Source organism: Falco biarmicus, chromosome 9, assembly GCF_023638135.1.
Source record: "Falco biarmicus isolate bFalBia1 chromosome 9, bFalBia1.pri, whole genome shotgun sequence".
NCBI classification, from domain to species: Eukaryota; Metazoa; Chordata; class Aves; order Falconiformes; family Falconidae; genus Falco; species Falco biarmicus.
In genome coordinates, this window is record NC_079296.1 from 5,797,091 (window position 1) to 5,818,116 (window position 21,026).

Here is a 21,026-nt window from a genome sequence, read left to right on the forward strand (position 1 = left end):
GTTCCTAAGTTAAGCAATGATATGAACAAGACATTTTTTTGCATTGAAATAAATTGAATTGATAGATTGAGAAGTGAATCTTAAAATATCTATCTTACATATCTTAAACACAGGTTTTTTTAAATTATTCATAAAACTAGTAACTGAAACATTCCATTTGTTGCGACTCAACTGATTTGTCTTTAATATCTGTGATAACTGAGTGCTGTGCAGACAGGCTTCAAGCTGAATTTAAAAATCAAACCAACTTCCTTTCAAATATCTGTAGTGAATTCACCAGTGGTTGTTTTAGGCAGACAGGAAGTTTAAGCAAAAATGGTAATCTCTGGTATTTTTCATATCTAATCAAGCACAAAAGTTACTGGTGATACTGTTGGACCTATTCATCGTGTCTACATCGCAAAGACAGGACAAACTGACACAGGTGTAACAGATAGCCTTTGCTTACCCACAAGGACAAAGCAGCAAGGACTTCCTTATGGACTTATTCATTTATTTATCCAAACATTTACAGTTTGTCCAATGACTTTGACAGGTCAGACTGAAGCCTACATAACTGGAGCACATCTGCCACTGGCACCCAGTCTACCCAAACTAAAATTAGTTAGAGCACACCTGTGCACCTTCTCAGCTGCAGATTCATTATATCCCAACAAAATAACATTAGACCTGATGACAGTTTGACATAAATAACCCTGTAGAAAAGTAAAAGCAGCTCACATATTCCTTGCATCTTTAGTACAAGTAATTGTGGGCAAAACAAAGACCTTGTAACTGGAAAAGAAGTATCTTCTTCTGATTATGTGGGTATAAAATGAGAGAATGATCTACTGATGAGAAGACTGGAATCCCCTACACAACAGAACCTCTGGCAGACCCCTTTGACTCCCATGGAAACAAGCTATTTGCTCTGCATCCAGCATTACAAGCAAATAATAACCTTATGTTCAATTAACAGCTATTAGGACTACAGCTCACTTTATTAGCTCGATTCTTTTCAGCGTCTTTAAAGGATTCAATAGTTTTCTTAATCGACTTCCTTCTGGTCAAGCATTCCTGATGGATGATATTCCGCAATTCTTCCAAACCCTGCAAGAAGGATTTTCTGTCAATGTCATTGAAAAGTAAATGTAAAAAGAAAAAAAAAGAAAAAAAAAAGAAGCATTTATATGTTAAAACTACAGCAAAACATAAGAAACTATGTTATGCAGACCAGCTACAAATAACTGAAGATGAAGCAATGGCTTGAGCGGCCTTACTTCAATTGAGAAACCTTCCAGAGCAGTGTCACACTCAATCTTTTTAAAATGAAGTTCAATTTTTGTATCCAATTCCATCAGTTCTGTCAGAAGGAATTTTCCAGATTCCAAAAAGAAGGGTTCCATTTCCTAAAAAGGTAAGGAAGTCAGTCTTATCTCTTGAATATTAGGCCCTGACCTTAATATGGTACTCTATCTGGATCACAAAATCCACTCTTACCCTGGCAATGCAGTCAAGCTCATGATCCATTGAGTTTACTGCTTCATAATGACGGTCTCGCCGGCGTTCTGACAAGCGTTCCAAGATATTACTCCCCGCTTTCTCAGGAACTGCCAAGAGAGAAGTGAGGATGATGTAGCTTGGAACCGTTGCTGCAGAATATATAACGCATGCACAATGAATCACTAAATCCACATTCTGACTTCTGTAGTTTGTGCATCTATTACAGTGCACAACAGCTTTCCACGAGATGGGAAATGTATGCAAATGTAGGTTAAAAATAGTAAAGCATATTTTAAAATTTCCTTTTATTTCATTAATTTGTGATTTTCAGAAGGATAAAAACATGGAAGCTATGAAGTAATTCCAGGTATGATACAAAAAATTGCAACTTCCAAGAATGAGATCTGCTTACGTCGTAACTGGAATTTACCATCTAAACACATGCTGTAATTGACTGACAATTTTACAACTGTTTTTTCTGTGAGTAGACTCTTTATCCTCAGAATTACCTACAAATCATCAAAAATGTGTCAGGTCATTTCTGAGCTTGATTTTATACCTTGATTCAGCTAAAACCATTATATGTATGGTACCTCCTATGAAAGCAAATTAAAATATCTGACATTAAAGGAGAACAATTTTACCGACAAAATCAGGTAGGGCTCTGACTTCCTCAGGTGGATTTATATCTACACTTTTCCAAGCCTTTTGAAATGTAGCTTCTCTGAAACAGAAGGAGAATAAAGCTTTGATTTGTAATAAATATGTAAGAGGAGGGACTTGCAATGGGTATAAGATTAAATTTAATTGGCAAAATCTAACATTTAAGTTAACATAAGACTCATTCTAACTTCAAAGAATAAATGTTGCTTCTTCTGAGATTAATTGAACAGATTAGCCTGGGTTGGTCACAACCTCAAATCTGCTATGATGGCATAAAAGCAATAACTGCTACATTTGGTATGTGTAAACTACAAAGATAATCATACTATCTCTAAAAGGTATACAAATCTACCAACTGGTAAGTAAAACCTAGTAAGAAATGTGGAAATTGTTTTTATCTGCCCACCGCTCTTCTCATCAGCTGGGGCACTGTGTGTGTTTCTCCTTGGAGGAAGCAAGAATAAGAGTGTCATCAGTCAGCAGAATGGTTAGGGTGAAAAAGATGGACAGACCAATTTCTTTTCTTGCTTATTACATAATCATTACTGCCTCACCATGTAAACCATTAAAATAGTTTAAAATATAGTTCAAAAAAATTTATCAGACCAGGTATGTAACTAGATTGCTTTGAACAAAAATGACATACACTTTCTTTTTAAAAGAAAACCCATACAAGATGTATGCCATTGCAAATATTAGCCTGTTAACCTGCACTGTAAGAGGCAGGAGCTCATTATACCCAATTTACATCAGGCAAGGAGACAGTCTATTACAAGTCATTAATGTTGTGATCAAGAATTCAGGTGTCTGGCTAGCTCCCAGTGCAAATCTTACAACTTCAGACCTATACTCATGAATAATATAATGGCATTTTTATGCTGTTCTCTACCTGAACAATGGTGGCTTTTCTGTGGCATCACTGTACGGCATTCTTTCAACATAACGGCCTGGCATCAGCAGAAGTTTCTGAATCCTTAACCAAAGTGAGCCTTTCACTCTTTACAGAAAACCTAGTCTTGGTCCTTAATTCATCCGAAGAGTGTATAAGTGAACCTTCAAAGAACCATAATCAAAACGATTAGAATTCTTTCCAGTCTACTAAACAGAGAATAACAACAAAATGACAAAAATAGCAAGGTAAAGGCCAGAAAGCAAAGGTAGAATAAGAAGCACTACTTGGCACATGCATAACATTTTTCATCCAAGGCTGTTTCCAATATGAGAAAAAAAAAGATATCCCTTTCCTCAGAAGGAAAAACTGAAGCAAACTGGATTGCGTGCTTTGCTTGTGATTACAAGGAAAGTCAACAGCAGAGCGCGAAATGCCCCTGCCTGGCTTGCTATGCCTCTTAATTTACCTTACTGCTGTATCGTAATGATTCTGTCTTTGGTTAATATATCCTGATATGCACTGAAGACACAGGAACACCTATAGATGCATTAGAAAGCACATGCTGAAGATAACACAACTATTTTCTACTAAACCAAACAAAACCCAAAAAGGTTGAAACTGATCTCTGGTTTGAGGTCACTTTAACAGCCAGCAAAAAACTGACCAACATAATTAATTTATTTGGCCTTTACCCTATCCTTGTTTTTTGCCTCAGCCTCAGAGCTCTGTCAATAGCTCTCCCGAGCGCAGTGCACAGCCCCAGCTGGCTTCCAGGCCTGTTTCTAGATTTGGGATTTATAAGCTAAGGCCAAGGGAAGACCCTCCTCAGGGTGAAACTCCATGCCTACCGCACGGTTTCCACTATCTACTAATCCTGCTGCAGGCAAAGCATTGGGAGGATTTACAAATACCTGTGGGAGGGTTTACCGGTGTGTGAGGGGAGGGGGGCCGAGGGGGGGAAGGGCCCTGCTGTGACCCTAGGGGCAGTGCCCGGCCGCAGGGCCCGCGGCTGCTGGGTCGCCTCAGGGGAGCCGAGCACCGGCGCCCGCCTCACCGAACCTCAGCTCGCACCTCACCCCGCATTTCGCCCCCCACCTCACCTGAAACCGCGATACGACCACCTCCGGTACGCGGTCACAGCAACAGAAAGGGGCGGGGCGCAGCGCGCGGCGTTCCCCATTGCTATGGCGCCGCGGGGGGCGGGGCCTAGGTTTGCCCCGCCCCCGCCGCCTCTCCCTCCCTCCCGCCCGCTCTCCCGCAACCGGTACTTTCCCGTGACGAAAAGTACAATGAGATCCAAGCCCCGGGAAGGCGTTTCTTTGGGATCGGAAGCGCAATGAACAAACACACAGCAGGATTTCTTTTATTATCAAGCTGGGAAGCCAGGGCAGCGCCTGCTGCCGGACCCCGGCCAGCTCGCGCAGCCCTCGGGCAGGCGGACCGGGGTGAACTCGGGTGTGGAGGGAGGGTGGGCTCAGGGACAGTTCGCCACCAGCGCCCACAAGCAGAGCTCCTGGGCTGCAGGCACCAGCTGCCTCCTGCTCGCTATAAACCAGCTTTTTTCAAGTCCTCTGGCAGCACCCGGCCTTTCTTCCGGGCCCTGGCTTTCTTCTTCTCTATCCTATCCTTCTTCTTCTTCTGAATGTTCTTGCGACGCTTTTCCTGCCGCTGTTGCATCCTTTCCACCACTTTTTCCGTCCGCTCCTCCCACCGCCTTTGGCGTTGTGCTTTACGCTTCTCCTTACGCTTCAGAGCTTCTTTCAGACGCTCCTCATTGTCACGAATCTTCACGCCTTCCGCCTTATAGAGAGCATTTGTCCATTTCATCTTGTTCTCTAGCTCCTCAGCTTTCTTCTGGTCCTTATCTTTGAGTTCCTCCAGCTTATTCTTCCTGGTCTCCAGCCTGCTCAGCAGCTGCTTGTAGTTTCTGCCCGTCAGAGGAGTGATATTGCCTTTCACTGCTTTCCTCTTCTCCTTCTTCTTCTGGATCTTGCTCAACTCATTCTCCCCATGGACCTCGACCCTGTTAAAGACAACCTCAGCTGTGCTCTCCTCCTTTTTGCTTTCTGGCTCTATTGGTACCTCCTCAGTTTCTTTCTTCTCTGTTTTTGCCTTCATCTTCAACTCCTTCCGTCGGCGCTTCTTTCTCTCTCTCTCATACTTCCTCCGCTGCCTCTTCTCCAGGACTGCAGGGGGTAATTCTTTGGCATCATCCTAAGAAGAATGGATATGAATCAGAAACCTTAAAGGGATAAAGCAGAATGAAAAGTGAGAGGTCCCCAAGTTCCTGATCTTACACTTCTCCTAAGAAACTACTTGTGATGAGCTGTGGGCTCAGCTTTTAGAGATACTAAACACAGTAAAGGTATTTCAAACCCTTTACTCTCCCTCAACACCTGGTAGCTACATTCCCTTTCAGGCTCTTAGTGCTTTTCTTTTTCCTAAAAATCACCAGAGGCATGGTCTCCTCCAGCTCAGGCCCCTAGCTCTTCTCATGCGTTTAGACAGACCACAGAACGCACACAGCTCTCCCAGCAATACCTACAGGCACATCCTTAGCAGGCAGAATTAGCTTCTGAGCCCTGTAAGGTCATAGTCTTGCCCCCCTATCCCCTGGGAGGCTAGGGAGAATTTACATTGCATAAACACACGTATAGATACATATTAAGACTTCTCATACTTGTCCAGAAGCTTTTTTAATCTTCTCATGTAGTCTCTGACGCAAGAGATTCATTGCAGAAAAAGAAGGGGAAAACAGTTCACTTTTGCTCCCTGAAAATGAAAGGAAATAAAAACACTTAAAAAGACAGCACTAGCTAAACAGAAGAACTTTCTATGGCTATGGGAAAAGCTCTGAGAACTCCTTACATGCTGTGAATAGAATGGAAAACCTCAACAAACCAAGAGTTTCTATTTCATTGGTTTCTTTAGTACAGGGGTCCTCAAACCACGGCCCGCAGGCTGGATACGGCCCACCAGGGTCCTCAATCCAGCCCCTGGTATTTACAGAACCCCCCCTGCCCCACCCCGGCCGGGGGTTGGGGGGTGAAACTAAGCAGCCGCACATGACTTCCTGCCACTTGATCCGTGTGCCGGCACCCTGGTTAAAAAGTTTGAGGACCCCCGCTTTAGTATTTTGCCTTTTCTGCCTGTATTATCATCCAGTGCTGCCCCCCAGAGTGGCCTGGCATGCCCCTTGGCTGCCTGACAAGCACCAAGCTAGTGGAAACCAAGATGCTAAGGACGTCTTTTCTTTGTGATCAGGCTTTTCACATTCATAGTGGAAAGCCAACTTGGCACGACAGAGATTGCATCCATGTGATAATTCCCAGAAGCAACCCAAATACATAAACACTCTGCAAATCAGTTTAAATGCTATTTCCAGAGAGCCGCCCAGTGGTGATGTTACGAATTTGTGTACATAAGCAAAAGTTTTTTTGCCACACAGCATAAGCAAGATGTTTTTATTTCAGCTGAACTTCTTAAAGGATTTCCAAACTATTCATGTGTGAAGCAACTGAAAAGCAGCCATCACAGCTCAGGTAATTTCAACATGACCTTGACAAAGCTGGTATTCTTACCAGGAGCTGAACCCTCATTTCTGCTCTGTGTAACACCCTGTGGAGATGATTTGCTGGCCTGAAGGGCTGCTTTCTGTCCTGCAGTAGGTTTACTGGCGTTAGAGACCAGCTGTTTGACTGAAGGAGCATTTGTCTCCTCAGCTTGCTTCCTGGGTTTCTTTCTCTTCTTTTTCTTGAGCTGTCTGCCAGCATCCTCAGGCTGACCTGGCTTAGACACTAGAAGACAAAACCAAATTAAGCAAAATAGGACAATGCTACGTTCCCACTTCATAACATTCAGTTATTACTGAAGACCAAAGTTCCAGCACTGTGATAGCATATCTCAATCTTAAAAAATTACACATTTTGGGACTTCGACCAAGCACGCTTGCACATCTCAGTAAAATCCCAGTTCCCAGAACCAACCCCCACGTGCACAACAGCAAGGACTCCCAGGACCAACAGTGCAACCTGCAAAACATGCCCAGCAGCCCCGAGTTTTTTTCCTTAAAAACCAGCACGATGCCCCTCCCGCGGGCTAACCATCCCGTGGAGGCAGGGCTGCCACAAGCCCGGAATCCCATGGACGGGCCGGGAGAGCCAGAAGCCGAAGCATTACAGCTCCCTTACCGAATTTCCTCTTCCGCGGCTCCGGGGCGTGCTGCACGCAGACCTTCCTCGCCAAGCCCTGCAGGTAGGAGTCCTGGGCGGCCAGGCTGGCCATTATGGCCCCGGGGCGGCCGGGCCCTAGGGGAGGCGCTGCCCTCCCAGCTCCTCAGCGTGGGCAGGCCTCAGGCACAGCCAGCACCGCACGCCCCCCCTCGTGCGCTGCCGCCGACCGGAAGTGACGTTAGCGCGGCGGGCAGGAAGTGACGTTAGCGCGGCGGGCAGTCAGGGCTCGGCTGCATGAGGCGCCGCAGCGGAGCGCCCGCTGGCCCCGATACGGGGCTCTGCCGCAGTCCGCTGGGCCCAGGCGCCGGGGTCCCCGCGCTGCCCCCGTTTCCTCCGGTCGGCCCCCAGCCACCCGCAGGGAGCCCCCCGGTCCGTGCAGCGCCCGGCCGGCTACCGGCGGTGGCGATCAGAGGCCGGCCTGTACCGGCCCGGGCGGGCCTAACAGCAAGAACGATTTCAGTGGCACAGGCCCCAAGCGGGGCATCCAAGCACATCCCCTGTAATATCCTGCTGTCACAAAGCCTGGTGGCTGAAAACACACGCCTTAAAAATTATACAAAAGAGTTAGTTTTATTAAATCACCTAATTACAAAAATAAACGGAATGGAAGAAAATTAAAAGAAAACAAATTACACCAAAATTCACATCCTGGGAAACCAATGTTACAGCAGAATGCTGGGAAGCTCAGCTACGCGGCTGGAATGCACCCGTAGCTCCGCCGTGCCCACCCGTGCTCCAGTTCAGCTGCGCGGCTCTGGGTGACCAACCACCACAAAGGGGAAGGGCAGATGTGCCCAGTGCCAAACAGCTGCAGAACAAGCACCGAACATGTTTCTTTGGAAGGAAACTAAGAGTACCCGAGTATCCCTCACTGCTCCATACACCCCAGTCATCTCAAGATTTTTTATTAGACAAAACCATTAGCCAGCATTAACACTGGGTTCATGTTAGCTCAGACTATGTTAACAACTTCTGTTAACTGAAAAATGAATCAGACTAATGAAAGCATGTTGGAGCTTCTATCTGTGGCCTCAAGCAAATGGGAACATCAATACCTCAGTCTGATTGCTCAGTCTGCCCCGTCCTCCTCAAAAGGGAGTACACTGCTCTTCAATAATAATCTCCTGAGCCTCCTCCCCAGCGCCTGCGAGCAAGAAGTTCAAGTTCGTGAAGCACTTTGACAGTGAAGACTGCCTACAAGATTCTTACTCTAAAGTAGAATGGAGGTTGTCGGCTGCCATCCTGAGAGTGCTTTAATGCAGCCAGAATGTCAGTAAGCAGGCTAAAACCCCCACAACATGTACTGCCCCCACATTTGGCTCAAGTTTATCCCAAGCAAATTCAACTCCCGACACTCCGGCGTGTAGTTACTGAGATATGGCAACAGACTGGATTTCTAATGAACTCTACACATAAACTATCACGTAAAAGCAAACCTAACTCTTAACTTGTTAGAACAATCAACTTGGTATTTACTTATCACTATCTCTTCAGGGAGAGGAACACTCATGGCAATGTCCCAGGGGTGGAGAAAGCCCTGTGGCTATCCAGCCAGCAGAAACCTGCAAACACAGCTCCAGTGCCTTCCCCTGACAGCAGGAGATGCGCAGTACAGCAGGTGGAAGACTTCCAGCAGTGCAGTGCTGCCAGGAGGAACACCATCAGCAGCAGTGGATCCTCTTCAGGAGTGCTCTGTGGGGCCTGCCCCATGCCCGTTCACGTGAGGGTGCGATGGGGTTGAACTCTGGGAGGTAGCAACACTCTGCTCTGCTGTGGCAGCTGTCAGAGGCATGGAGAGGCTTTCGGGGGACAACGTGGCAAAGTCTTGTCTCCAGTAGGCTTCGCACAGTGGAAGATCATTGCTGTCACACAGACTGTAGCTTTCCAGAAAAAACAACCCCAGTAAGGAGAGACAGCAGGTGCAATAAGAGAGGAGGGGAGGGAGGGAAAGGGTGAGGGGAGCAAGACAGAAGCAAAGCATTAAGAAAATGGCAAAAAACGTTCCTGGAGGTAAGGTCTGCGTTCACAAATTCATGACAAGTCTTGTGACACTGGCCTTTCCTAAGACACCCCTTAAGGGCTGGTCTCGAACCTCACAGGCCTGGTGAGGATCAGGGGAATTTCAGAGGCAGAACATTTGCTACAAACTAAAACAGAGACTCAGTTCTAGTCCAGATGCTCTGCGTCCCTGAAAAGATCTGTGCTGAAGTCCTGGCACCCCAAATATAGGAGTTCTGCTACTGATTGGAGTGAGACAATGACCTCATCTGCAATTACTTTACTTGGAATTAGATCACAACCTATGTGAGGAAAAAATTATAAACCCTGCTTTAAATTTAAAGTTCAGCACAATTATTTTAGGGCCTGTCCCTGTGATGATAAAAAAGAAACCTATTTGCACCCTTGCCCTTTCAAAAAAGTGCTCCAGTGAAGGTCTGGGTCTTCTATTGAAGCTCCTCAACCTGATTATGAAGTACTGATGGCTCCTACCATTTTCAGCAGAACCTGAACTAACAGTGCTTCTAAAAGCAGCTTGCTGGATTTGACCGCTGTAGATTATAGAGCTGGATGAACTAACCAGCAGTGTGGGAAAGTAATGTTTTTAAACAACTGGATAATTCTTGCCTGCGCTCTGAGGAAAACACCATGTGGAAAGGCTGAGAACTAAAAAGAGAAATGATGGAAGAAACTGGAACAAAATAAATTCCAAAGAGAGGAAGGAGCTGCACACACAAGAGACACCCAAGACAAAGCGAGTGCTGGAGCAGAAAGCAGCTTGCTTGCATTCAGAGTAAAACAAACCCAATGGGTCAAGTGATTTTGTTGTTGCAGCTTTATTTACATTTTTAATGTAAGGACTTGAATAGGTGCTTAGGGAGATATATTAAGTGTTGAAATATGAGACATGTGAAATTGCACAAACATCAAACATGTTGAGATCTGACCCCACACTCAAGACAGCTCCTGTGATCTCAGAGGAGGGAGCAATGGAACATAAATGCAAGTTTGGGGTTTAGGATGACAGAAGGCAAGCTGGACTTGGAGTTACCGCTTTGGAGAATAAGCACGCAAAGCACTAGCTGCAAGCATCTGCTTCTAAGCTTTTTTCTGGTAGTTGTCACCCAGCTGGTTTTGCAGTAGAAGTGAGAAGGCAGTGGATACAGACAAGTTTTATATCTGGGGCCTTTGTAAAATCCCTTGGAAGATCACCCCTCGCTACAGTTCCCAATGCACAGTGAGGCTGGGTTCAATTAGCAAAGACCTTCAGGACTGAACCAGAACTATGACTCTTTTTCTGTCAGTCTTAGAACTCAGGCCACGGCTTCCAAAGAGAACCTGGTCACAGCATCCACCACATCTTGGCAGGGGAGTTACTAACAAAATTTGAGCTGCATCAGAAGCATAACTGCTTTTCCTGCTGCCCCAGTTAGAACAGTTCCAAAAGTCTAAGCTTTGCCTCTCAATGTAGAACTCCTTAGATGTCAGGGTCAATGTGCAGCTACTGCACAGCCCATAACAGCACCAGCCAGCCTACTACTCCGTCCTTTGACTGAGGGTTTCTCAGCTCATGGAAGAGACTTAACTACTCCCCTCGAGGCATACAGCCAGGTCTGTGCGCAGAGGAACAGCTCTAGGAAACTACCTGAACACAGGGACTGAAAGCAAAGATTCCTTCAGAACAAGTTTTAGTTTCAACGACCTGCTTTCATGTCTCCTCATCAAACACCCATGTGCACTTCTAAAGCCTGGCAATGAAACCTGACCCTACAACAGAGACATCCTATTAGTCACTCACTACGGGCAAGGGGCTACCTCCTCAGCTCCTTTAGCACAATGGCAGTGACAAACGCTGGGCAGGAGACACTCCCTTCCACAGGCCTTTCGCAGCAGGTGGGAGCAGTGCACAGAAACCACACAAGCTACACAGCCTGGGGCAGCTCTCAGCTCGGCACCCGGAGGTGTGTGGCCACAGGGAGCTCACTTTGCTATGGCCTTCTCTGGAGGGACAACCTAAAACAAACTAAGCAGTGACCTTCAGGGAAACTGGAGCATGGGAGAGCAGTTTGGCAGGATGGCTGTATGGAACCCATGCCCTGGCCTCATGGGACTGCACACCTCTTTATAAATCCGGTGGGATCAAGACTCATGAGAAAGTAACAGATGGTGCAGAAAGGCAACCCCAGCCAGGCTCCCAGGACAGCCCGGAATACCCACTTATGGGCAACCTGGCTACTGCATTTGCAGCCATTTAAACATGATTATCACTCTATGACCAGGTGACTTGACAGAAACCCTTTTTCCCCACATTAGACAAGAAGTTTTCATTAAAAATATCTTGGTATTCTAATTATAAAAGGACTTCAAATAAATCACTCTCTATTTACACACACACACACAATTTCTTTGGTGCAGAAAAAGACAGGAAAGAGCACAGGAAGGGAGTAAGTGCTAAAAGCAAACGACTAAGTGCTACATGATAACAGGTTTCCATGAAACTATCATAGCTCTGTAGAGTTGCCACATTTCCTCACGTCATATCCACTCTTACAAAAGTGAGCACAAAGACACATCCATTTGGTGTAAGCCAACATTTCATAGAATCATAGAATGGTTTGTGTTGGAGGGGACCTTAAAGATCATCTAGTTCCACCCCTCCTGCCATGGGCAGGGACACCTTCCCCTAGAATGAAGTGCTTAGATGTGCTTAGATGTTAGCTCTGTTACAAAGGGTTGCTTCACGTGGCGTCTGGTGCCAGGCTGGTGAACAGACTAGCAGAATGGTCAAAACCCCTTCGTTCAAACATTAAAGCTACAGACACACAGTGGTGGCAGTCTGGCAACAGTGTGAGGGAAGCATGTCTGGCACACACGAGTGAGGCACTATGGTCCCCCACTGCATCACTGTGGATACGGCTCACTGCTGTGCTGTACGCAGCCTGAGCCGTGGGGCCTGGACTGGTGCTTGGGTTTGCAACTGCCACTCTTCATTTCTGAGATATTTCTAGGATCCCTTGCCACCCCCCTAAAAACTGAGTAAAGTTTGAAAAACAACTCTAAACTTTTACCTCTAGTTTTCTTCCAATGTCGTAGCAGTTCCTAAGCTGTGTCTTATCATTATCTTTTTACTCTTAAAATACATATATTACTCATAAACAATGGCCTAACTTCCACAGATATTGAGCAATTAGTTGACTTAGCTGGGATTATAGGCATTCAGCATTTTTAGAAAGAAGGGAAAGGCAAAAATAGAAAACTTAGTCATTGAAATTTTAAATAAGATTTTTAAAAGTTAAGTTTTTGTTTAGAAGTCATAGCATTATTGCACTGACTTCACTTAGCTTGGACAGTGCAGCCAAAATAGTCAGGTTCTTACTGTTTTCTCCTGCTTTCATTTACTGCATCATCAACTAGAAGTGCTGGAGTGCATGACAGAAAATAGAATAAAAAAATAAAGTGTCTGAATTCTCTAAAGCCTGTTTTCTAAGAGACTCTTTAAAATACTAAAAAACCCACAAACTAATCAGTAATAAGTCATTATTACATAGAAAATCCTATCATAATACTTCATAGTTCAATGAAACCGAGCAAGTCTTTGTTGCTCATTTCAAATGTTTACCCCAACAGGACTTCAGGCAGCTGGGGGCAGTGGACTACAAGGTAAAAGGCACGCTTGTGAAAGAACTCACCACAAAGACGTGGTGATCACATCAATCTCTTCTCTCTAGGGAGAGACAGACGTTCCTCCAGAGGGATACTCAGAAGCCTACACCCCCAAAGGAAATTCATCTCCTTTTACAATGATTACAAAGGAAGCCTAAGCAAATGATCTGTGAAATCTAGCCAACTAAAGCATGCACCTAGAGTTGGATGCTGTGAGTACCTCCTTCACCATGACAACACCCTGTACAGGATCAACAAGAAAAAGGCAGTTGCTTTAGCTGCAGACAAAGTCTGACCTAATTAAAAACAGGAGTGAAATTTTGTTGGGAACATTCTCAAGACCTGTACTCTAAGGACTACTTGTTTGTCTGGTCTAACTACCCCAAAAGGGCTGGAGTAATAAGGCAGAAGTCCACCGCCCTATTTGTACCTGGAAGAGTAATATTCTTCTTCTAGCTCATACAGGTCAATGGAGATCTCATCCCGTAGTGCAATCAACTTCTTGTCACATTCCTCCTGCAAGCTTCTCAGCTGCTGGTTGCGCTGGTTGATAGCTTCATTCACAGAAGGGAAATCATTGAGGATCAAGAACTGCTTCAGGTCAGACACAAGCTTCATCAGGGACTCACCAGCTCGGACCTTGTAGCAGGGAGAAAAATCACATAGCACTTATGTCCTGGTTTCGGCTGGGATAGACGTAAGCTACGGGAAGTTGGGAAGGGACACAAGGGAAGTCCAGCTGACCTGGACTAGGCAAAGACATACCATGGGACATCAACCCCATGGTTTATAAAGGGGGGGTGGGGTAGGCCGAGGCTTGCAGGTCCTTGCTCAGGGACTGGCAGGGCATCTGTTAGCGGGTGGTGAGCAGTTGCATTGTGCATCACTAGTTTGCTTTTCTCCTTCCCTGTGGATTTAATTCCTCTCCCCTTCCCCCTCGTTATGTTATTGTTATCATAACTACTGTTCTTTTGGTTTTCTATTTTTTCAATTATTTAATTGTTCTTATCTCAACCCCTGAGTTTTACATTCCTTTCTGATTCTCCTCCCCTGCCTCTGGATGAGGGGGGAGTGAGTGAGCGGCTGCATGGCCCTGAATTACTGGCTGTAGTTAAACAGTGCTTTTTGGCACCCAACTTGGGGCTCGAAGGGTTGAGGATGACAACAGGTCCAGCCAGAGTGTGTTAGAACAAAACTGCTGTTGGTATTGACATGCGGAATCGTACTTCACAACTTGAGGAGAGTTATAAAGCAGGTATGTTTACCGCAGTGCCACGTGCAAGGGGGATCGCTCCTCCTAACTTGCACCCTTAATTTTATTCATAATACATATTCATACAGTGAAGTTGGTTAGTTCTGCTCAGAGTCTACATCTACTAATTATTGCTTAGCTGCTTTCTCGCCTCAGTTTAAAGGTACAGTTCATTTTAAATTCACTACGCATGCTCCCTGAGCAGGGGCTCCATCCCCTTTGGGGGGGCCATTTGAGTAGGAGGTCGAGCAGGGGCTCCATCCTCTCTGGGGGGGGGGGGCATTTGAGTAGGAGGTCGTGATCTCCCACTACCACAATTATTTTACCCTAGTGTCTTTGAGTCTTATCACTTCAGTAGTTTGTTTTCTTTTAGCCGTTAGCATGTCCTTGTTAGATGGCTCCTTATTTACATTCTTGTTGAGCTCATCTACATCTGTATGAACTGTCCCTTCCTGAAGTGCTGAGTGGGCCCACAGACAGCAGGCTCTTGCTGGCATGCTGATGTTTCCGTTATCTATGCAGTTCCTGTCTACAGCAGAGTTTTAGGGTTTTCACTATATTTTCTTGCATCAGTATTCATTGTGTTGGATCAATAATCGTTGGCCACAATGCTGATTTTTCTGCTCTTGATATTGCTGCCCATGGTCACAGGGTTGCATTATTCAATTTACTTGCAGTATGTATTCCCTGTTGTGCTGTTTGTTCTCCCTGGGACCTGGGCTAAAGCTGTCATAGTGCTGTACTATACTGTACTGGTTTATGGTATGATGGACTCACTAGTTGTAAACCTAATCTGGTCTATGTATGCGCTGGTGTTATCACCCCTGTGTGTCAGGTGGTCCCTGGCGGGGAATGCCAACAACTGCACCTTTGCCTTCATTTTTCTGGAGAGTCAGCCTATGGGTGGGGTCCACACCTCCCCCTTCTCCCCAGGGCTAATTACTGAAGTGTTTAGGATTTCTGGAAATTCTGAATATCTCTGGTCCATTGGAAGCACCATAGCGCAGGTCCTGACCCTATTGCTAGCAATACTGAATGTGGTTTTCACCTGCTGGATCCGGTGGAGATCTAAGCAGCTAATTGTAACTACCGTAGCCTCCCCAGCAGAAACAACAGCTGCTCCAGCCCCTGTGCCAGGTGCTGTGGCTGCTCCAGCCCCTGTGGTGAGCACTGTAGTTACCTTGGCCCCCACACCGCGTGATGCAAAAGACCAACACTTGTCAGAATCGGTGTCCCCTGTACAGAAGAAGAAATGGAAATTCCTTTCTGATTCTCTTCCCCACCCCTCTGGTTGAGGGGGGAGTGAGCAAGGGGCTGTGTGGCACTTAATTACGTGCTGGGGTTAAACCATGACAACACAGTATCAACACAAACAGTGCTTTGCTCCAGTTCTAAAAGATCTCCCAAGCTGCTCCTTCAGCCCAAGTGAATAAAGTAAAAACTCCCAATCACGTGAGGATTCTGACAGGAGCCCATAGCTAACAAGCAAGGCTACCCAGCCTTCCCCAGCCACTCCAAACAGCAGGTTAACTCTTCTAACAGCAGTCCTCCTGAGTGTTAATAGGGCTGCCCTAGAGGCAACGCTGAACCCAACAGTACCTGAAGGATGTGCTGCCCGCTGATTTGTACAGCAGAGTGCTACTCACAATGTTTGCGGCTCTGACATGCATCTCATAGTTATCTTGTTCACCCTGAGTTGCTCGAGACACTTGAGTTTCATCCTCAATCTAAAGAGAAAAGGATACATACCCACCTTTACATACTAAAATCCTGACGGATGATTTCTACCTTGTAAGGCATCTCCTTTCAGTTCAATCCACACCTGGAGGCCTAGGGCAGGCTGTGGACCACCTATGGCACCCACACATCACTTCTGCTGACCCTCCGCTTGCTCTTGTGGTTCCTCCCGGCTCAGCACCCCCGGCTGCCCTCGGCGGCACCGGGAGAGAGGTCCCCCCATCTCCCCCCTCACAGCCTCGCTCTCCCCTGGCAGCCATCCCCTCTCCCCTCAGGGACCCCACTCCCGTCCCTCCTTAGAGCTGCCCCCGGGACAACCGGCCCCTCCTCAGAGCTGCCCCGGAGGACAACCCGCCCCTCTCCCCTCAGGAGCCCGGGTGCTCTGGCGGGTGCGGCCCTCTCCCCTCAGGGCTCACAGCTACGGCCCATACCCACCTTGGCCGTTTTGATGATTTCAGTGAAGTTGTCCATGATGGACTTGACATCATCCTTGAGGCGCTTGTTGTAGGACTGCAGCAGGGTCTCCTTGCTCTGTGGCAGCACCCTCTGCTGCGCCATGGCGGCCCCACGCCTCCCTTCCCTGCCCTGCCCTGCCCTGCCCCGCCCCGCGCCGCCCCGCACCGCCCCGCCCCGCGCCGCCCCGCGCCGCCCCGCGCCGTCCTCTCGCGAGAGGAGCGGTGGCGCCCGGTAGATATTTCCCAGCATGCACCACTCCGCCTTTCTCTTCCGCCGTCCAAGATGGTAAGTGCTGGTGGGGTCGCTGCCATCCGCCGTCATCCGCCTGCATCGCCGGGCCGCGGCCTCGCGGGGAGGCCTGGGGGGAGGCGTGGGAGGGGTGGTCGGTGCCCGAGTGGCGGTGCCCGGGGCCGGGCCTGGGCCTGCGGCCCGCCCGCAGCGGTGCGGCCTGGCAGCGCGGCCCGGGGACGTGGGGCTTCTCCCGCCTCGGGCAGTGGGGCGGCCGGGCCGCGGATGCCGGGCCGGGCCGGGTGGCCGGTAGCCCGCGCTGGGGCTGTCTGCGCTGCTGGCGGGGCTGGGGGGCGCCGGCCGAGCAGATCCGCGGGCGGTTCGTGGAGTTGTTAAAGCCAAAGCGAAGCGTTTGCTGCCGCCGGAGGAGCGAGGCCGCGCCGGGAGGCGGCCGGGCCGCTGAAACGCCGGGAAAAACGCGTTTCCAAGGCGGACTGAAAGCTCTCCAGTACGCAGGTGTTGGAGGCAAAAGAAAGAAGGGTGTGTTTCTTATTTACAGCCGAAAGGGAAGAAGGCCAAGGGTAAGAAGGTGGCACCAGCCCCTGCTGTAGTGAAGAAGCAGGAGGCTAAGAAGGTTGTCAATCCCCTGTTTGAGAAGAGGCCCAAGAACTTTGGCATCGGTGAGTAAAGGGATATTTGGGCTATTTGCTCCAGCGGTTTTTTTGTTGTATGGACAAATGTCTAAATTGTAAACAGAAGCATGTAATAAAGCTGTGGAGTGGCAAGAGTGATGAGGCCTGGTTGCTTGCAATTAAAGAGTTGCCCTCCATTAGGTGTATGAAGGTGCTATGGACAATTTGCTGAATTTCCCATATTATACAGTTTCATTATATGATTCTGTTGTAATGAATCTTGCTCTTCTGCGTGTGGTGCGGTAAATCAATTCAGACTTGGGCAGTGTCATTGTTGTACAGGGTGCAGATGATGTGAAAGAATATTTGCTATCTGAGTGATAGTGCTGACACATTACCACCAAGATCACTGATGCATCCGTGCCTGTTCTGTGCTGTGGCTCTGTGGGTTTGGAACGGCTTTGAGTTAAAGTCTGTATTTTTAGGACAGGATATCCAGCCGAAGCGTGATCTCACACGTTTTGTGAAATGGCCGCGGTACATCAGGCTGCAGCGTCAGAGGTCTATTCTTTACAAACGCTTGAAGGTGCCTCCTGCAATTAACCAGTTCACGCAGGCTTTGGATCGCCAGACAGGTAAGGATGTGGCCTGTGCAGTTCTCTTGACTTGGGTCATTAACAGGATGTGCCTCAGAGCAGAGGAAAGAAACTGAAATGAGACTTAACAAAAGTAAGCTGGAGAGTATCTTTGGAAGCATTTTAGGGAGGCTTTAGTAGTGACTGGGGTGAGGTGAACAGCAAGTTGCTGTCTGAACGTGCTGGGTTAAGCCTTGATAGCTGCTGTGTACTTTGTAAAGGGGTATAGAAAATGCCAAAGTTCCTCTTTAATGACCCAAACCCAGAGTTATCTTAACTGTGTGTTCCCATCGGAGTCTGCTCTTCCAGTTTGATGTAGAACCACCTGGGGTTCTTTTAACTACGTAAGCAGACAGTTTGAGAAATCTCCATGAGTGCAGGCTGTGGAGGGAAAGCCAGCGTCCTGCAGGCTGACACTGAAACTGGGGAAGAAGGAGCTTCAGGGTATTCTGTGAAAGAGTAAATAGTCTTTTCCAGGGGACAGCGTCTTTGTAAGAAACTTTTGACCTGTGTAGAGCAAGTCCCTCGTAGGTGTTGCCAAACAAGGTGCTTGCTTTAAAGGAGAAAGTGCACCACCTTTAACTGTAATTGCTGTGGGGGTCCACAGGCATTTCCTCATCCAAACAGTGAAGGAGCTTTCACTGCCAGCAGAGGTGCACATAGAGGTAAACGGGGGATCTAAAGGTGCTCTGCTCTTGCGCTGTGCAAATGATGTTAACTTTTTGCTAAATACAATTGATGACAACCACCAAGATCGCTGATGCAATTCAGTATTTTGAAAAGTAGCGCTTACATTTTCAGGTCATGCAACTAACTAGTAGATGTTCTCTTTCAGCTACACAGCTTCTGAAGCTGGCACACAAATACAGGCCAGAAAATAAGCAAGAGAAGAAGCAGAGGCTACTGGCTCGTGCTGAGCAGAAAGCTGCAGGAAAGGGAGATGCTCCAACTAAGCGGCCACCAGTCCTGCGAGCAGGTAACTTAGTCCGTGAACTTGGCAACTTATGTCTGTAGGAGCGTGGCACTTTGAGAGAAAACTGGTAAGAAGAGTTAGTGCTCTGCTTCAACCAAGCAGGACTGGACAAGCTATTGCAATGATGTATGAATTTCTTCACCTGAGCTCAAAGTGAAGAGCAAAATAGACGAGCTTTTTAACCCTGAGCTATAGCAAATTGTCCATGGAATAGCTGCTTTGTGCAACTGAGTGGATATGAAAAGTTTTCATAGCTTTCATAATGAAACTGTGCTGTGGAATCTGAGCTGGTTGTATGAGGCTTATACAAAAGCTCTGCAAATCAACTGCATAGAATCAAAGCTTATCTATAACTTGTTTTTCAGGTATCAACAGTGTCACGACTCTGGTAGAGAACAAGAAAGCTCAGCTTGTAGTTATTGCCCATGATGTAGACCCCATTGAGGTAAGAACGCTCACTGGTACATTTTGCAGGCTGCCTGCATAACTTAAGCTGAGGCCAGAACCGGACTTGGGGTTGAAAATGCATTTTAGGGCAAACTTACTGCATGAAAAGAGAATGCAGAAAGACATTACTGGAACTGGAATGCTTTTGCGTGTTCCTAGTTGTCCTGATATACAATGAAGCTTGGCCTTTGCAGTGATGTATGAATTTCTTCACCTGAATCAATAATGAAGAGTAAAAAGAGCTTTTTAACACTGAGCAATTGCCACAGCCCAGGCTGATTCAAAGCACAAGATGTTGTCCTTCAGTTACACAGCACGCTCTCTTTTTTTCAGCTGGTGGTCTTCTTGCCAGCTCTGTGCCGTAAGATGGGAGTGCCATACTGCATCATCAAGGGTAAAGCCAGACTGGGACGACTGGTCCACAGGAAAACTTGCACCTCTGTTGCTTTCACCCAAGTTAACCCGTAAGTGTTCTGTGGGTGAAGGTTTGATTCTCTGTGGAGAAGGCAGACTGCCCATAAGCACACTGTAGGGCAGATAGATAGCAACCTTGGGTGTCTAGTTTAAAAGCAGTAAAACTGAAATGCTACCTCTATAACTTCTAATACAGATGTCCTTTTGTATGAAGAGCCCTATTGCATCCTGAAGATAGATCATTTTGGTTTACCAAAATGGATGGTCACTCTAAAATATGTAAAAACTATTAATCTGAGCAGTGCAGGTTCCTAAAGTACTGATGGTTGGAGTCGTTAACCCTTTGCAAGTGATGCTTATGCTTTACCTGAAAAATCATGTTGCTGTTATGACTAAAACTATCACCAACAGGGAGGACAAGGGAGCCCTTGCAAAGCTGGTGGAGGCTGTCAAGACCAACTACAATGACAGATATGATGAGGTAAAATTATTTGTGCTGCTAGTCTTGTCTTACGGTTTATACTGTTAACACTCTCAAAAGCTTCTCAGAGAAATGCAAGTTATTTCAGACATAGTGACATTAGCTTAAAGCCTGTTGGGTGTGTTGTACTTAGACTTGCTTACAGTGTGTCCAGGTTTTTTAGCTGAGGGTGGAGTAAAACATGAACACTTGTCACCAAGGTGTAGAAGTAGCAGCTATCATGGGGCTAGGGTTGTAGAGGGCAACTCCCGAGTCCAGATGTGATGGCTGAATCCAGCACTATTTGTGGGGAAGGATTTTAAACTCTTGTATCTCTGCACTGTCTCAAAACAGTGTAGGGCTTCCTAGTTCAAGGAGCTCTTCTTGTGCAAAAAGGCACGGAATTCAGCGAGTTGATTGAATGACATGGTAAAGCTGTATAAGGCATCTAACCTCTTCTCACTTCTTTGCAGATCCGTCGTCACTGGGGTGGTAATGTCTTGGGTCCAAAATCGGTGGCTCGCATTGCTAAGCTTGAAAAAGCCAAGGCTAAAGAACTGGCTACTAAGCTGGGCTGAAGATGTACTGGATTGCTACCTTTTTTTGTGTACATAAAAAAGAATAAACCCCCAGATGAAGTTACAGTGATCTGTGTTAATTGGGAGTGTTCTGGGCACTGGGTAGTTCATCAGTGTCACCTTGCTTCTCTGTTTGCCTTCCATCAAGTGATGGAACAGTGTTGCACAGAACAGCTGCATGGAGTAGGCCATTCACATGAACAACTGCCCATAACAACCAGTCCTATGTAGTAATTCCTCTCCTTTGACCACAGCACATGCTCTGTGATCATGAAGTTGAATGG

General features: G+C 46.9%; 4 protein-coding genes and 4 non-coding genes across 11 annotated transcripts in view; 5 read left to right on the top strand and 3 right to left on the bottom strand.

Moving 5' to 3' along the window:
- CCDC180 (coiled-coil domain containing 180) overlaps positions 1 to 4,131 on the bottom strand; it is a 29,229-nt gene extending 25,098 nt beyond the window's left edge. Inside the window, exons 1-6 of one of the 2 annotated variants that reach the window (XM_056352084.1) lie at positions 3,504 to 4,131; positions 3,035 to 3,198; positions 2,127 to 2,206; positions 1,480 to 1,589; positions 1,260 to 1,388; positions 979 to 1,089 (exon numbers count right to left, since the gene is read on the bottom strand). In XM_056352084.1, coding sequence (XP_056208059.1) covers positions 979 to 1,089; positions 1,260 to 1,388; positions 1,480 to 1,589; positions 2,127 to 2,206; positions 3,035 to 3,099 — 495 coding nt within the window. In that variant the 5' untranslated portion in view covers positions 3,100 to 3,198; positions 3,504 to 4,131. Of the gene's footprint in view, positions 1 to 978; positions 1,090 to 1,259; positions 1,389 to 1,479; positions 1,590 to 2,126; positions 2,207 to 3,034 lie in introns of both variants that reach the window. The other variant, XM_056352083.1, reaches the window with a different exon arrangement.
- Positions 4,132 to 4,374: 243 nt separating this feature from the next.
- On the bottom strand, positions 4,375 to 7,443 carry SURF6 (surfeit 6). The gene is made up of 4 exons (XM_056351913.1): positions 7,228 to 7,443; positions 6,619 to 6,834; positions 5,718 to 5,809; positions 4,375 to 5,251 (listed from the first exon to the last, which is right to left on the bottom strand). Exons 1-4 carry the CDS (start codon positions 7,319 to 7,321, stop codon positions 4,583 to 4,585), a joined length of 1,071 nt encoding a protein of 356 aa, XP_056207888.1. The 5' UTR covers positions 7,322 to 7,443; the 3' UTR covers positions 4,375 to 4,582.
- Positions 7,444 to 7,820: 377 nt separating this feature from the next.
- MED22 (mediator complex subunit 22) lies at positions 7,821 to 16,514 on the bottom strand. 3 transcript variants are annotated; one of them, XM_056351916.1, is made up of 4 exons: positions 16,355 to 16,514; positions 15,829 to 15,909; positions 13,361 to 13,569; positions 7,821 to 9,143 (listed from the first exon to the last, which is right to left on the bottom strand). In XM_056351916.1, the coding sequence occupies exons 1-4, from the start codon at positions 16,475 to 16,477 to the stop codon at positions 8,951 to 8,953; spliced, it is 606 nt and encodes a 201-aa protein (XP_056207891.1). In that variant the 5' UTR covers positions 16,478 to 16,514; the 3' UTR covers positions 7,821 to 8,950. The 3 variants fall into 3 exon arrangements, with proteins under 3 accessions (XP_056207891.1, XP_056207890.1, XP_056207892.1); XM_056351915.1 differs by having other exon boundaries at positions 7,821 to 9,149; XM_056351917.1 differs by lacking the exon at positions 15,829 to 15,909 and having other exon boundaries at positions 7,821 to 9,149.
- A 59-nt stretch (positions 16,515 to 16,573) lies between these two features.
- On the top strand, positions 16,574 to 20,808 carry RPL7A (ribosomal protein L7a). The gene is made up of 8 exons (XM_056352235.1): positions 16,574 to 16,660; positions 17,163 to 17,283; positions 17,721 to 17,870; positions 18,706 to 18,846; positions 19,209 to 19,288; positions 19,624 to 19,754; positions 20,116 to 20,185; positions 20,638 to 20,808. The coding sequence occupies exons 1-8, from the start codon at positions 16,658 to 16,660 to the stop codon at positions 20,740 to 20,742; spliced, it is 801 nt and encodes a 266-aa protein (XP_056208210.1). The 5' UTR covers positions 16,574 to 16,657; the 3' UTR covers positions 20,743 to 20,808.
- LOC130155655 (small nucleolar RNA SNORD24) lies at positions 17,580 to 17,652 on the top strand. The gene has a single exon (XR_008824150.1). It is a non-coding gene; the product is annotated as a small nucleolar RNA SNORD24 (small nucleolar RNA).
- LOC130155656 (small nucleolar RNA SNORD24) lies at positions 18,574 to 18,635 on the top strand. Its single transcript, XR_008824151.1, has one exon. It is a non-coding gene; the product is annotated as a small nucleolar RNA SNORD24 (small nucleolar RNA).
- LOC130155654 (small nucleolar RNA SNORD36) lies at positions 18,960 to 19,036 on the top strand. Its single transcript, XR_008824149.1, has one exon. It is a non-coding gene; the product is annotated as a small nucleolar RNA SNORD36 (small nucleolar RNA).
- Positions 19,479 to 19,551, top strand: LOC130155652 (small nucleolar RNA SNORD36). The gene has a single exon (XR_008824147.1). It is a non-coding gene; the product is annotated as a small nucleolar RNA SNORD36 (small nucleolar RNA).
- Positions 20,809 to 21,026: the final 218 nt, after the last annotated feature.